Genomic DNA, 17,001 nt, shown 5'->3' with positions numbered 1-17,001 from the left:
TCTTCAGAGTGCAAAAAAAGATCAACAGAATAACCGGATGTACAAGGAAGCTCGTCGTCATTAGTGGGAAATACCCTTCTATATGCAGTTCCCAATGTTATACTTGTATACTTCTGTTTTGGTGCGGCGTCTTCTATTAATTACACAAATATCATTTAATTACCAGGATTTCGTGCCAATGGATGGAATAATTTACGACATCACCGAGTGCCAAATTTACACAATAGCCCTACAGATCCTGACAGCTCTGGTATGTTTGGGATGTTCAGAAATGTTTTTCTTTTAATGTGTCTGTATGACGTATTGTAAATTATCCACCATCAAATGAGGCTTTGTTCACACTGATATTGTAGCTGTCATTTATAGGGTCAATAACTAATATGCCGGATCCCACTGACTTATGTAAGAATCTAGACTGGTGCATTAGATGATGCTATACCACAGGAACCTCATGCAAAGAAACCTAAATGCCAGTGTCACCAAAGCCTAAACTTGATGACTTTCATATAAAATTGTATTTCTCTACATAGCAAATTATTATGAGCTTCCAATTAGCACTTGATGCCACTATCTCCATATGGATAATTTAAATGGCTCCCAACTGTCCACATGCCCGATCCATATGGAGAGTCACTGGCTCATAATAAACCTGTATGATTCACGGTGAAGAACAAAGAGCATCTTCCACTTTGACAGATCCAACTTGTCCGTGTATGTCATGGTTAAATGTCACATTATTTCTCTATGGTCTCTTGAGGACTCCATATCCATTAATTGAATAGTAGCCAAACCTGCAGATTTCAGTTGGCCCAATCGAACATCTTATGGTGGTCTCCAGACTTTTTCCCGACAAATGGTAATTGGAGAGAAAAGGATCGGGTAGTTAGAATTGAATTGGCCAATCTTTTTGGTTTTCAGAGGGGGAGATTAGACTCATAAGGGCAACGGATTTCTTCTCTCTCTTGATTGTACTGGGGAATTTAGTGAGCTAGTGGCGGTCAGAAAGAAAGCTATCTCATGATGCCCAGCTTCAAGCAGCATTCATACTGTAAGATAATTGTCAATGAGCATTGCTATCATAATCTTGCTGTGTAATCAGGCTCTCGATCACCCGATGTATGAGCAAATGCTCGATCAATGGGTGAAGTGATCTTTTATGAAGCATAAAAGATCATCAGTTCTCTTCTCAGTGCTTCATTCTGTGTAAACAGGACTCACAATGGCAAAATGGCAGCTTGTGCACTTGATGATCTAGTATAGATCATTCAGTGCACGTGGTTTACCTTAGTTTGCCTGTGTAAACAGTTATTCAGACAACCGCCGATCAGTAAAAGTTTACCGATCAGCGGTCGTGTCGTGCCACCGGGCCTGTCTTTGTAAATGGACCCTCCTAAAGGCCCCGTCTCACATAGCGATTTACCAACGATCACGACCAGCGATACGACCTGGCCGTGATCGTTGGTAAGTCGTTGTGTGGTCGCTGGGGAGCTGTCACACAGACAGCTCTCTCCAGCGACCAACGATCAGGGGAACGACTTCGGCATCGTTGAAACTGTCTTCAACGATGCCGAAGTCCCCCTGCAGCAGCCAGGTAACCAGGGTAAACATCGGGTTACTAAGCGCAGGGCCGCGCTTAGTAACCCGATATTTACCCTGGTTACCAAAAAATAACAAACACTACATACTCACCATCTGATGTCCGTCAGGTCCCTTGCCGTCTGCTTCCCGCTCTGACTGAGTGCCGCCGTACAGTGAGAGCAGAGCGCAGCGGTGATGTCACCGCTGTGCTGTGCTCTCACTGTACGGCGACACACAGTGAGAGCAGGAAGCAGATGGCAAGGGACCTGACGGACATCAGATGGTGAGTATGTAGTGTTTGTTATTTTTTACATTTACGATGGTAACCAGGGTAAACATCGGGTTACTAAGCGCGGCCCTGCGCTTAGTAACCCGATGTTTACCCTGGTTACCAGTGAAGACATCGCTGAATCCGTGTCACACACACCGATTCAGCGATGTCAGCGGGACCTCAACGACCAAGAAAAAGGCCCCGTCTCACATAGCGAGATCGCTAGCGAGATCGCTGCTGAGTCACAAGTTTTGTGACGCAACAGCGACCTCAGTAGCGATCTCGCTATGTGTGACACGTACCAGCGACCAGGCCCCTGCTGTGAGATCGCTGGTCGTGTCGGAATGGCCTGGACCTTTTTTTGGTCGTTGAGGTCCCGCTGACATCGCTGAATCGGTGTGTGTGACACGGATTCAGCGATGTCTTCACTGGTAACCAGGGTAAACATCGGGTTACTAAGCGCAGGGCCGCGCTTAGTAACCCAATGTTTACCCTGGTTACCAGTGTAAAAGTTAAAAAAACCAAACAGTACATACTCACATTCCGCTGTCTGTCCCCCGGCATCCGCTTCTCTGCACTGTGAGCGCCGGCCAGCCGGAAAACACAGCACAGCGGTGACGTCACCGCTCTGCTTTCCGGCCGCTGTGCTTACACAGTGCAGAGAAGCGGATGCCGGGGGACAGACAGCGGAATGTGAGTATGTACTGTTTGTTTTTTTTTACTTTTACACTGGTAACCAGGGTAAACATCGGGTTACTAAGCGCGGCCCTGCGCTTAGTAACCCGATGTTTACCCTGGTTACCCGGGGACTTCGGCATAGTTGGTCACTGGAGAGCCGTCTGTGTGACAGCTCCCCAGCGACCACACAGCGACTAAACAGCAACGCTGCAGCGATCAGCATCGTTGTCTGTATCGCTGCAGCGTTGCTGTGTGTGACTGGGCCTAAAGGTCCAGGCCATTCCGACACGACCAGCGATCTCACAGCAGGGGCCTGATCGCTGGTACGTGTCACACATAGCGAGATCGCACTGAGGTCGCTGTTGCGTCACAAAACTTGTGACTCAGCAGCGATCTTGCTAGCGATCTCGCTATGTGAGACGGGGCCATAAGTGTCTGACTGCACACAAAGACTTATTGTTCACTACAACTAACATGACCTATTGGATTACTACTGAATATCACAGCATGGACAATACATGTAGCCTGAATATTTAATATTGCAGCTTTTGCAATTACTGTAAATATGGCTACAAAGGTTGTTGGTTATTCAATCTTCAAAGTGATTCCATGATTTCATTTATAGTTCCTGGTGAGTAGGACTCTAAAGATGGCCTATCTGGCCTATCACAGTGTGATCATTGCTTTATTTTGAAAGGTTTAGTCATTTCCCCTATATTATAGAAGACAAAGTTTATGGACGCTCTATAGTAATTGGTGTTGCCTTCTGATACAGGATTTCCTACATGAGCGGAAACTAGTGCATGGAGACGTCGCAGCCCGAAATGTTCTCATCCAGCGCGATTTCACCATAAAACTGACTGGACTGGGTGGAGCATGTGATATGCATACAAGAGGGAACTTTCCTGCTCGACGTCCTGCGCCATTGAAATGGATGTCTCCCGAACGTCTCCTTCACTTATCTATCACAGAGAAATCTGATGTGTAAGTTCACCTCAATATCTGTTATGCCATACATGCCATCTAAAGAAAAAAAACTTTTAAAAAATGAAGTTGGCCTCTTGATCAACAAATTGCTGAAAGTCTAGTTTCCAAAACTCTTTGTGTTCATATCGTATTGTCAGGGAAGCTGTAGGCGCCCAAAGAATTACATGCCAGTCATTGTAATTAATAGATGACCATGTAATATGTGGACAGTCCATGTCTGACATGGCAAGAGCTTTATTTTCTCAGCGGTTCTCCACTCTGGCCAAGACAGTCAGGGTCATGATTGGGGGTACTCGTTCACTGTAACCTTTCTTTCAGTGGAAACGCACCTTTAGAATGCAAGGATACATTTTTACCTGGAAGGAGACTGGTAATTGGTAACCAAAACTGGACCCAAAGACTTATACTAAAAATAAATTAGACTTATAAATGATTCAATAGTCAATAGTATATAACAACATCATAAATAACAAATACAATAAATTAATAAAAAAAGGAAGGAATGTTACAGTGCCTGCACAAACATATAATCAAAACACAGAGCTTCTAATAAATTGTATTAGTGCATTAACACCAGTACCCACCAATACATACCATCATCAGTGCACCAATTGATGGACCCTTGCTTGCCCTTTGCTTGTGCGGCAAAGAGAGGCCAGTTTGGGAGATACTAGTTCACGAAAATCTTTCTTTCAGTGTAAATTCTCCTTTAGAATGCAATGATACAATTTTACTAGGAAGAAGAATGATGATCTTTTCTGATATTATTGTATAGAGTTTACACCATGACTAATATGAATAACAGTTACCTCTTCCTTGTGTGCTCAGCTGCCATACAAATTATCATAATAAATTAGTAAATCCACGGCTATCTTCACCACAAATGTCCTGGAGGCATTTGGACTGATTTTACCCACAACTAAATTATTCACATGTTATTGGGTTAGACAAGAAGCAGAACATACTGGTGCTGAACCAGCAGTAATGGTCCTGTGACACATGAGAGGAGCCAGTGGACTCATTTTGTGGGCTGAACTTGGTGAGGTGCTGCTCCACCTCCTGTCAGATGAAATGTGGTGCGATGGCGGTGACCGGGTCAACAGAAGGTGGGGTATATGATTTTATACGTTTTAGGTGCTGAGGATGGAGGCTTAAATCAAAGTGTATGGACTGTTGTCCTCCAGGGCACGTGGTTCAGGGGGTATAATGATGTACTTTTCTGGTGTGTGGTGGTCATGCAGGAGAGTAATTATGGTGGAGATGATGGATGTTAAAGCTTCCAGCATGTCAGATGTATTCATTGGGAGGTTCTATCGTTAAGGGGGAAGCAATGCTGGGGCTGCCTGCCTGTAAGACAATTTTTCAGGGGTAAAGTGGATGTTAAAGTTATCTGGTCGCTTGTCTTTTAGGGAAGTGTGTCATGATGTTACTTCATGGCGGGTTAACACGACAGGATCCAGGCTGTTAAACAACTCCCGATTGGCTATATACAAGCTGATCTGCGTTTTTTAATGTCGATCACTCATCTATTCACACAAAATCATCATTAATAACATTTTCTGTACCCATAAAACATCATGTTATAGGAAACACATCACCTGTTTACAGAGGATGATGTGCTGCCAAGAGAGATGATTGTTAAGCAAGCGACAAACAAGTGCTTTGTGTGTTTGTTGGGTGTTTGCTGGCCTGTTTAGATGGGCCAATAGTTGACCTGTCAAAACAGCTCAAATCCCGAATATTGGCTCCTTTAAATAAGCCATAGCTTAACATAATATAACTGCAAATTTTCAATGGAGGATTTTGTTGTATCATCATGTGTTACATGTGGATCTTTCAGAGATTTGCAGCAGATTTTACGGATAAATAAAAAAGAAAAATCTATTCTAAAAATCCATTTGATCAATTGTGAATTTAAACTCTGCGCTGCTGACTAATATGCAGATTTTTTTCTGCAGTGTGTGGATAAGATTTGGTAACATTTCATTAACTTTAAGGATGCAGATAGACGGTCGTATTTCTCGTGTGAGCATCGCCCATCGCAATGCACGGACTGGCACCTCTCCTGACCTGAGCGTGACAGCGTGATGTCTTTCTAAGCAGCTGTCACGCTCAGGTCAGGAGAGCCGATGGTCAGTCAGAGGATCCAATCCTCACACGAGAAATATGGCTGCCTGTCTGCGCCCTAACTGCAAAACACTGCAGATTTGCTCACAACAAATCCAGACGGAAAGTCCATCACATATCTGCCACAGGTGACCATAACCCAATAGATATTTGTACTAGTAATCGGCTAAACAAATAGTTTTTGCCGCCATTCGTGATTATTTTGTTTATTTTCATATTTTTATATTCACATTTTCATCTAAAACTCCATACAGACTGCACTACTCTGCGATAATAATGACTTTAAATTTCTTTCAGGTGGTCCTTTGGAATTCTGCTTTATGAGATGATCACTTTGGGTAAGGATGGCTCTTCTCCTTAGGCCATTTTTACACATGTGACAGTCACACTCCGAGAATGGACTGTGATGTCCTGATTTAGCTGCAAGTCTTCTGATGTTCAACTGTTCGCGGACTGTGAAATTTAGACTTGTAAGACCGGTCCTACTCCATTTCCTACAAGTTCGTAAAAAAGCTAAAAGCACACATTTGTTTTTTTTTCCCTTGCATGCAAAAAAAAAATCCAAATTTCATCAGTGTGTTAGATCTGATTTTCATCTGTTTTTAGTCTGTTTGCCCATTTTTACTGGACTCCCCCAATTAGGCAGCGGAGAGTCGGCTGTCAATCAGCATGACACCAGTAGTTCCGCCCTGTCAGCAGGAAGAGAAACTACTGCTCTGTTGACAGGGAGAAGCTGAATCTCTGGCAGGAGTGGTCAATGACCGGCGCTGGGTACAGGCAGGTTGTTGCCTCTGTTAATAAATACATGCTTTTTTTTTTTAAGTCCCCGATGTTCCTTTGAAACACAGATGTGTGAATGAGCCCTGTCTAAACCATCATTTTTATTTATGTATAAAATGTATATTGCTTAGTGTAAACAGTAATTTTCTCTGTTCTAGGTGCTCCTCCTTACCCCGAAGTTCCTCCGTCTAGTATCCTGCAGCACTTACAACGGGGCAACATCATGAAGAGACCACCCAACTGCAAGCAGCATTTGTAAGTAACAATACGGTATCTTTATCCGTCGCCTTCATCTTCTGGACCATGCCAAATACTGTACAATTGCATTGGCTAAATTCACACCTGTGTTGATGCTTAATGGACATTTCCACTACTATAAAAGTTAAAGAGTAAGCAAACATTACATCTTTTTATATTTTTTGCCCATCATGGAAAGTTATGAAACTTTTTCAAATCACTTTAAATCGCTCATGTAAGTGGCTTCTGAATGCTCTACTTTTCTACAGTCTACTGGCCTGCCATTAGCTGAATTGATATCAGTATATTCTGATTTGGAGTACAGATGCGTCCTTGCCGGTCAGTCACTAGTCAGGGTACATTAAGGAGACAATCAGGTACTAGTTGTTCCCCCACTGCCATCACGTGCCTAGTTCCTGATTGTCTCCTCAATGTACCCTGGTTAGTGCACTGGCCAGCAAGAGCGCTAGCCTCATTACTGCATATGGTAAAACACAGGGAAAGAGACAAACACAGGACAGACAAAGAAAAATGGACAAAATACTCACCTTCAGCCTCTGCTGCTAAGCTCCAAAGCAGCATAGAAATAGCACCAGGAGTCTGAACTCCAGCAGCAGCAGAAACACCACCGATGCATGAGAGCTCCTCACTCCAGGATGGTCTGCATAGAATAACTCTATTATTGACAATCAGCTGATGGGTCATGTGACTATTTAAAGGGAGGTGGGAGTGGTTACCAACCAACATCAGCTGACCAACCTAAAAGCAGCTGGTTGCAAAAGACTGACATTAACTCTTGCCTGACCAACAGAAAAAAAGCAACATTTAAATTACAGCAGAACCAGAGCTGCCATGAATCCAATAATGAATCATGACACATGCCTTTTTTTAAAGTACCGGATATCCCATTTAATATCCAGTATGGAGGTCATGTGACCCCTGCAGCCCCCCAGTGGCTACTGCTGGGCTGCACCCTTTACAATCCATCTGAACGGTTGTTTTCTGTGGTCGTGTGTACCCTACTCTAGGTGTTGATGCCAAGAGACCAGCGGAAAACAGAACACAGAGGACAGATGAGCTGCTTTTGTCTGTTAGGTCACTATCTGTTTTTATTTTCTACATCACATTGGACCCATTAAGTTTCCATTTTACAGTAGTGGAAGCCTCCTATGAGGTTGTTTTGATCCTTCATAAGGCAGAGCAACAAAACTGAAGGCATGTCGGAGTCATTGCACATCGGACACCTTATTACCCAGTAAGATGTACTTACAAAAATGAAGGTTCTTAGCGCATAAATTGGCCATTTCATGTATGCCCATCAACCACGGCAAGGTGGCGTCCCTTTTCTTTATATCTATACATCATCTATCTGCCTGTTTATCTAATTACCTATCTAATTATCTATCTATCTATCTATCCCATATCCATCATCTATCTGTCTGTCTATCTAATTATCTATATATCTATATTTACTATAAAAAATTGAAGCACTCCTACTATCCATAACTCTGTACGTAACCCCTTTTATATTTATTTATATCCCCTTTTATATTTATTTATATAGCACCATTAATTCCATGGTGCTGTACATGAGAAAAGGGGTTACGTACAGAGTTATGGATATCGTTTACAGTAAACAAATTTACAATGACAAACTGGTACAGAGGGGAGAGGACCCTGTCCTTGCGGACTTACAATCTATTATTGTGATTCGGTTTACTTTCGGTGTACATCGAATTGTTTTATAAATGTCATGGCAGCGTGGCATGGGGGGAAGGTCCTCGAAGTTGGTGGAATTAGGGTATGGAGGAGGGGATCGTAAGATGTCCTGGACTCCCCCTGGGTGAATTTAAGTGGTTGGTGTTAAATAATCCCACAGAAGGGATGGATAAGAGACCCATCACGGGGTTCTTGGCTTGGCCAGGTTTGGTTGTTATTTGCCTCCGAGCTGGAGCGCAGCGGCTGGGGGTAAGACCTAACCTGGGGCTGATGTGCAATTTTTAGATATTGGTGGTTGTTTTATCTTTGGGGCTTCGAGGACCACCCCTTCTGGAAATTTATTGTTTAATAAGTTTGTATTTAATATTAGTAAAGGCTGCTGTGGCCATTTAATCCAATTTAACTCTATTGTGGTTATTGTTTTAGTAGTAAAGATGATGAAGGGGAGGCTATAGAGTTAAAAATTGGGGAGATTTAGAAGCTCATGTGAGTCACGAGTACCCCTTTTGTCATGAGCTATAAGTCTGTTGTCAGTCTATGTGACTGCAGACTTGTGAATAGTCACATCACAGGCTGCGGTGTCAGCTCCGGGAGAGGATTTGATGTGACCGCGAGTGTGCAATTTGCATACATGAGGTCATGTGCTGACTAGACTGTATTCAGCCTCACTGAATGCAAGTGTATTGAGCGAGACTGGATACACGCTAGTTGGAATGTGGCCGAAAGTATGCACATCGCATGATCACTCACTAGCTGAGAATCCTCACAGCAATGCAAGTTCTGTGAGGATTCACAATTCTCCAGTCACATAGAGTGACCACAGACTTGCAGTTTTAGACTGGAAAACCCCTTTAATGAGGAGCTCCTTAGAGTAGGAGGCATCGAATTCATTAAGATGAGCGCACCACTTAATGAATTTGGCGCATCTTCAGAAAGGTGTGCGCTTCCGTGATCTGAACCAGAAATGCTACTCCAGTCAAGGACTTGGAGTAACATTTTTGGCCTATAAAACACTGAAAGTTTTAACGGGTGGGTATGGCCACACGCCATCTTGACTCGGCTGCATCCATTTCGATGATTCAAACTGGCGTGAAAATGCCAAAAGTCGCAACATTCTTGTGCAATTATCTTTTTATCTATAAACTTAATCTGTGCATTCATCTATCAGTTATTATCTATCTAGCTCGAAGAAAAAAATGGATCAGCACTGTATAGATGAATTCAGGATGCAGGGCCCTCCAAACAAATATCCATTTGCATAAATAACACAAAAGAAACAAGAAGGCAGCACTACAATAAATGATGAAAAAAATGGACTTTATTATCCCATATGATGTGGCAACGTTGCCTCCTTGCTTCTTTTTTATCTATCTATCTATCTATCTATCTATCTATCTATCTATCTATCCAGCTATCTATCAATCATCTATATATATAATTGTCTAAGGGGTACTTCCGTCTTTCTGTCCTCAACTTCCGTAACGGAAATCCCGCGTCGCTGATTGGTCTCGCCAGCTGCCTGTCATAGCTGCCGCGACCCATCAGCGACAGGCACAGTCCGATTAGTCCCTCCCTACTCCCCTGCAGTCAGTTCCCGGTGCCCGCATACTCCCCTCCAGTCACCGCACACACAGGGTTAATGCCAGCGGTAACGGACCGCGTTATGCCACGGGTAACACACTCCGTTATCGCTGCTATTAACCCTGTGTGTCCCCAACTTTTTACTATTGATGCTGCCTATGCAGCATCAATAGTAAAAATATGTAATTTTAAAAATAATAAAGAAACAAAAAACCTGCTATTCTCACCTTCCGTCGAGGCGCGCGCGGCTGCCGCCATCTTCCGTTCCCAGAGATGCGAGACCGCTAAGTCATCTGGGTAATTTCGCAATGCATCCTGGGAACGGAAGATGGCGGCAGCCGCACGCGCATCGCCAGAGCTTTGCTGGAGTATATAACTATTTTTTATTTTAATTATTTTTTTTAACAGGGATATGGTGCCCACACTGCTGCATACTACGTGGGCTGTGTTAGATACTATGTGGGCTGTGTTTTGTACTGCGTGGGCAGTGCTATATATTACGTGGGCAGTGTTATATACTGCGTGTCCAGTGTTATATACTGCGTGGCTGCTATATACTGCGTGGGCTGTGTTATATAGTACGTGGGCTGCGTTATGTTATATACTGTTTGGGCTTTGTTATATACTGCGTGGCCACTGTTATATATTGCGTGGCCTGTATTAACGCATCTTGTATTCTACAATATGTATGTATATAGCAGCCACATAGTATATAGCACAGGCCACATACTGTTTGTCTGCTATATACTACAGTTAGGTCCATATATATTTGGACAGAGGCAACATTTTTCTATTTTTGGTTATAGACATTAACACAATGAATTTTAAACAAAACAATTCAGATGCAGTTGAAGTTCAGACTTCCAGCTTTCATTTGAGGCTATCCACATTAAAATTGGATGAAGGGTTCAGGATTTTAAAGGGACCAAAAGTAATTGGACAATTGACTCCAAGGCTATTTCATGGACAGGTGTGGGCGATCCCTTTGTTAAGTCATTCTCAATTAAGCAGATAAAAGACCTGGAGTTGATTTGAGGTGTGGTGCTTGCATTTGGAAGGTTTTGCTGTGAAGTAAGCATGCGGTCAAAGGAGCTCTCCATGCAGGTGAAACAAGCCAGACTTAAGCTGTGAAAACAGAAAAAACCCATCCGAGAAATTGCTACAATATTAGGAGTGGCAAAATCTACAGTTTGGTACAACCTGAGAAAGAAAGAAAGCACTGGTGAACTCATCAATGCAAAAAGACCTGGGCGCCCACGGAAGACAACAGTGGTGGATGATCGCAGAATAATCTCCATGGTGAAGAGAAACCCCTTCACAACAGCCAACCAAGTGACCAACACTCTCCAGGAGGTCGGCGTATCAATATCCAAATCTGCCATAAAGAGAAGACTGCATGAAAGTAAATACAGAGGGTTCACTGCACGGTGCAAGCCACTCATAAGCATCAAGAATAAAAATGGCTAGACTGGACTTTGCTAAAAAACATCTAAAAAAGCCAGCACAGTTCTGGAAGAACATTCTTTGGACAGATGAAACCAAAATCAACCTCTACCAGAATGATGGAAAGAGAAAAGTATGGCGAAGGCTTGGTACAGCTCATGATCCAAAGCATACCACATCATCTGTAAAACACAGCGGAGGCAGTGTGATGGCTTGGGCATGCATAGCTGCCAGTGGCACTGGGTCACTAGTGTTTATTGATGATGTGACACAGGACAGAAGCAGCCAAATTAATTCTGAGGTATTCAGAGCCATACTGTGTGCTCAGATCCAGCCAAATGCAGCCAAACCGATTGGTCGTCGTTTCATACTACAGATGGACAATGACCCAAAACATGAAGCCAAAGCAACCCAGGAGTTTATTAAAGCAAAGAAGTGGAATATTCTTGAATGGCCAAGTCAGTCACCTGATCTCAACCCAATTGAGCATGCATTTCACTTGTTAAAGACTAAACTTCAGACAGAAAGGCCCATAAACAAACAGCAACTGAAAACCACCGCAGTGAAGGCCTGGCAGAGCCTCAAAAAGGAGGAAACACAGCGTCTGGTGATGTCCATGAGTTCAAGACTTCAGGCAGTCAGTGCCAACAAAGGGTTTTCAACCAAGTACTAGAAATGAACATTTTATTTAAAATTATTGAATCTGTCCAATTACTTTTGGTCCCTTTAAAAACAGGGTGGCACATGTTAAGGAGCTGAAACTCCTAAACCCTTCATCCAATTTTAATGTGGATACCCTCAAATGAAAGCTGAAAGTCTGAACTTCAACTGCATCTGAATTGTTTTGTTTAAAATTCATTGTGGTAATGTCTATAACCAAAATTAGAAAAATGTTGTCTCTGTCCAAATATATATGGACCTAACTGTACATGGCTCCCATATACTACGTGGCCTGTGCTATATACTATGTGGCTGCTATATACATACATACTGTACATACATATTCTAGAATACCCAATGCATTAGAATCGGGCCACCATCTAGTCTATCTAATATTTATCTATTATCTATCTAGCTATCATCTATCTATTATCTATATATTATCTATTTATCTATCTATCTATCTATCTATCTAATATCTATTTATCTATTATCTATCTATCAATCTATCTATATATCTATCTATCATGATGATAATAAGAAATGTTGATGCAGCGCCCCCACTGCCGCAGGGCCGAGGGGTACCCGGTACCGGGCCTCTGAGTCTCTGCTCTGGGGTTGTCACGGTGGCTAGGCCCAGTCCGTGACCCTGCCGAGGGGCACACAGTGATAGATATGATGGATGATGGTAGTGGTGGTGGTGCGGTGCAATAAATAACGAGGACACCAGGTTGCAGTCTCTTTACCTCTTTACTGAAGATCTCTGGGTCCTCAGTCCGGAATCCGGATAACCAGGCTGCGCAAGCCCGGCCGGTCCAATGGCACCTCCAGAGTTCTCTTTACAGGTGGAAATCTGTGCCTTCCTTCTAGCGCAATGTGTTGCGGTCCTTCCCTGCTGTGCTTACGGAAAGTCCCCACAACTGTTGTGTCTGTTTCTTAAGTTCCCTCACAACTCGATTAGATGATGTTCTGCTAATCCTCCGTCCCTCCCTGATGTTACTGTAGGGACGGCACCCGTTTGACGGGTAGGCTCGGAGCTCTTCCGGGACCCTAGAGTCGCCCCTCTCCACAAGTTGCCCCCCAAGACTGCATAGGTGATTTAGGTGAGACAGCCCACCTGAGACTGACTGTCCTGCCGTAGGTTCGAAGTATTGCCTGAAGCTGTATATAGAAATACTTCCTTCGGCGTTCCGGCCACCGGTTGTTTGCGCCTCAGTAGGATGTTGCCTCGGTCTTACAGCACGACTCCTACTGGTATTCTCCTTGTTGCTTTGATCTCGTTTCTCACTCAGCACAATCTATCTCGCTTCTAGTCCTTCCTTGGGCACCGCAGCTATACTGAGCAGGCACGGTCCCGTTACGTTCTCTCAGTTTGCCAAGCCTCTGTCAGGATCCCACCCCTGACAGAGACCCTACCGAATCTTCCCCTGCAACACCCTCTGCCACAAGGTGTTGCCTGGCTCCAACCCAGTCAGCTTTCTGTCTAACTTCCTGCCTGACCCCCAGTTTTACCAGTGTTGTGGAGAGTGGCCTAGTAAATAGAACCCTTAGCTCCCCCTAGAGGCCCGGCGGTGAAATGTATTGGTGTCTGTGATACCTGCTCAGATGAACTCCTTCAGTGCCATCAGACGTACCATAGCTCCCCTTAGTGGCGGAGCCACAGTACTGCAACGACCAGGACTCTGGGGCGCTGCATTGATATTCCATATACTGTATTACTAGGACATACAAATACTACAACAAATCTCTCTTTACAGATACAACATTATGAAGGTTTGCTGGATCTGGAAAGCATCAGACCGGATTTCTGTTCCAGAACTGCGAAGAAAACTTCAATCTGGCAAGAAATCTTCTAATGACAGGACAGTGGTGCAAATCCCTGAGCTGATAGTACCAGATCTGTACGAGGGAGTGGCAGGGACAGAGGTTGTGAAATTGGAGTCTGATTACACTGTCCTCTAACAGAAAAGCCATAGAAAATTGATTAGTAACTTTAATATTTATTTATGAAGACCAAAGAAGACGTCTATTTACATGAAGGATTTGTCTCAAAAAAGGTCAAACTATAAGAGACAAGTATAGAAGAACAATGATCCGAGCATGGGAATGTTACATTAACATTTTCTTTACCTTGCCAATGGTCCAACTGACAGTGAAGAAGTCAGAAAACACCGTCTTGTGCATCTATACTAGCTGTCCAATGGCTTCACTGTCACATTTCGCATTGAACTTCTATATGTAGTTTACATTTTGTATGTTTTTTTTCCTTAATCAAACATTCTGAATTGCCCTCTGAAAAAAATCATCTATATTATCTATATTATACTGTCTGCTAAAGGGTTATCCTCAAGTTCTCTCTTGAGCAGCTCAGAGCTATTCAGTCTCCTTACATCCTGGTTGCTAGCAGGGCGTCCTCCTTGAGTGGCAGTTCAGGTAAGAAGCAAAGCTGTAGCATTAGTAGAATTATAAAGCTCAGCACATGTTCTGCTGTAACACATTTAGTTTGTTCTGGAGCCTACACTGTTATCACTATATTGAAATATAGAAATATCAGGGCATACGAGCAAGTACACAGGCATGACAAACAAAAGCTGTGATTAGTAGACCTGTTGCCAGCTTTTGATTTTGAAAAAGTTATAACAGCAGCTTGTCAGGAGCTGAGAAGGCGTGGGAGGGTGAGCAGCTAACTGTTATATATAAACCAATGGGCTGGTAAGAGATGGCTGATACGTTAGCAGATAACTTCTCTACTGGAATGTAGCTACTGTGCACTTTTTTTTGGGCCAGAGACTGGGCAGGCACTAATGGCCAAACTCCATAGAAATGAATTGTATGCTATAATAAATAAAAGCTCTAATTAAAGCAATGTAATAATTTTAAAATACCCTTTTAATATAAGGAGTTAAATTTGCAACTTACTAATAACCTTCACATCTAAAAGGTTACAAGATCTTTAGCTCCACTTCCACAGGTTCTTTTCTGGTTTGTCTCAGACACAGGACATAATTTCTTATGTTAGCAAATGGCCAGACCTGTGTAGAAAGGGGGCTTGCTGAAAGTTCACTTCAGTAGATGAGACAGCCCCATTTTTCTATCTCAAGCAATGTATACGCAATAAAAGGGGCCGTCCTAAGCTACCTCTGCTTGCCATCTGAATGACTAATCAAGCTACCGGTATGAAGACCTTTATGCATTTTAGAAGTGGGGTGAGCACTTTTTGTCAGTGGCAGCTTGTTCAGCTTTTTCGAAGAAGGTCTTTTTAATATTTGCATGTATACCTTATATCTCTTTTTTTTGTTTTTTTGTTTTTTTTAACCATGAATACTTTGGTTTCAAAGTGTTATAGCTGTAGAATTTATTGTACAATGAATTGTCCCTTTCAATTTTAAATGACCCCTGCACTGCTATTAATGAAGCGTAAGATATTTCTTACCATCATTTCTGCATTTGTTTGGTTAAAGGGCTTTACGTTATTTATTTAAGGACAGGAATTTACATAGTAAAATTAGGTCAGAAGTTTGCATCTTCCTCTGAGTTACATTGAACCTGCAAAGCATTAGATGATTATGGCTACAGTCAGCCCTCCCTTTCTCATTAGGAAAAAAACAGTGAATAAATAGTTATAGTCTTGTGCCTAAGAATATCTAGAGTATATTACTAAAATAAAGGCACCAGCCATTTGTAGCTGAGCTAATTTGCTAAATTTGTTCATACCTTAAAATACTATTGAACTGCTTTTTGCCATTTTCCTATAAAATTATTCTTTGTAAGTTAAAGAGAACCAATCAGCACATTTGTATGTATAGAATTACTGGTATAGCTGTACAGGTTTTTGTTCTACAATCTAAAATATATCTTTTTTGTACAGATCTCATGGGTCCTTCATGAGAAATCTAGCATGGAAGCCATATGCAAATACCGCTCAAAGACTACTAGGGGTGTGTCAAAGTACTTGCACTGCTTCTTCCAAGTACACTGACACGCCCCCTAAGCAGTTCCAGCCTGATTTGCATATGACTCCTAGGAATCATTTTTTTTATAAGGGGACAACTACCTATAAAGCCATACTATTTCCATCTGTAAAACCATGCGGAGAGGTTCCCTTTAAGTAACTTTCAATTAATTCCAAAGCAATCTTATATGGATCCAAAGTTACCACTTGTATAGCTCCTTTATCCCCCACACCTCAGTATGCAGTAAGCTTCTATACTCCCCCTAGTGGTGGCTGCAGGCAGCCAACTTTTTTTTATCTGTTCAACTTTACATAATAAAAATTGCAGCTTAGTCTCTAAAAAGATGTTAGGATCAGTTTCAGATCAGTAATTGAATGTTTTAAATGATTCAATGTTTTAAGTAGATAAATTCTATAATAATTTTCAAATGTGGACATGCAGTGGGTACGGAAAGTATTCAGACTCTTTAAAATTTTTCACTCTTTGTTTCATTGCAGCCATTTGGTAAATTCAAAAAAGTTCTTTTTTTTCTCATTAATGTACACTCTGCACCCCATCTTGACTGAAAAAAACAGAAATGTAGAAATTTTTGAAAATTTAATAAATAAGAAAAACTGAAATATCACATGGTCATAAGTATTCAGACCCTTTGCTCAGACACTCATATTTAAGTCACATGTTGTCCATTTCCTTGTGATCCTCCTTGAGATGGTTATAGTCCTTCACTGGAGTCCAGCTGTGTTTAATTAAACTGATAAGACTTGATTTGGAAAGGCACACACCTGTCTATATAAGATCTCACAGCTCACAGTGCATGTCAGACCAAATGAGAATCATGAGGCCAAAGAAATTGGCCAAGGAGCTCAGAGACAGAATTGTGGCAAGGCACAGATCTGACCAAGGTTACAACAGAATTTCTGCAGTACTCAAGGTTCCTAAGATCACGGTGGCTTCCATAATCCTTAAATGGAAGAAGTTTAGGACCAC

General features: G+C 42.4%; 1 protein-coding gene across 2 annotated transcripts in view; it reads left to right on the top strand.

Moving 5' to 3' along the window:
* STYK1 (serine/threonine/tyrosine kinase 1) overlaps nt 1-16,336 on the top strand; it is a 57,061-nt gene extending 40,725 nt beyond the window's left edge. For both annotated transcript variants that reach the window (XM_077258753.1, XM_077258752.1), the window contains exons 6-10: nt 167-250; nt 3,303-3,511; nt 5,939-5,979; nt 6,580-6,676; nt 13,819-16,336. In XM_077258753.1, coding sequence (XP_077114868.1) covers nt 167-250; nt 3,303-3,511; nt 5,939-5,979; nt 6,580-6,676; nt 13,819-14,023 — 636 coding nt within the window. In that variant the 3' untranslated portion in view covers nt 14,024-16,336. The remainder of the gene's footprint in view (nt 1-166; nt 251-3,302; nt 3,512-5,938; nt 5,980-6,579; nt 6,677-13,818) is intronic.
* The last annotated feature ends 665 nt before the right edge of the window (nt 16,337-17,001 follow it).

The sequence above is a fragment of the Ranitomeya variabilis genome, chromosome 4, assembly GCF_051348905.1.
Source record: "Ranitomeya variabilis isolate aRanVar5 chromosome 4, aRanVar5.hap1, whole genome shotgun sequence".
NCBI lineage: Eukaryota > Metazoa > Chordata > Amphibia > Anura > Dendrobatidae > Ranitomeya > Ranitomeya variabilis.
The sequence above is the reverse complement of the archived record's forward strand: the minus strand, read 5'-3'. Positions and strand labels throughout refer to the sequence as shown.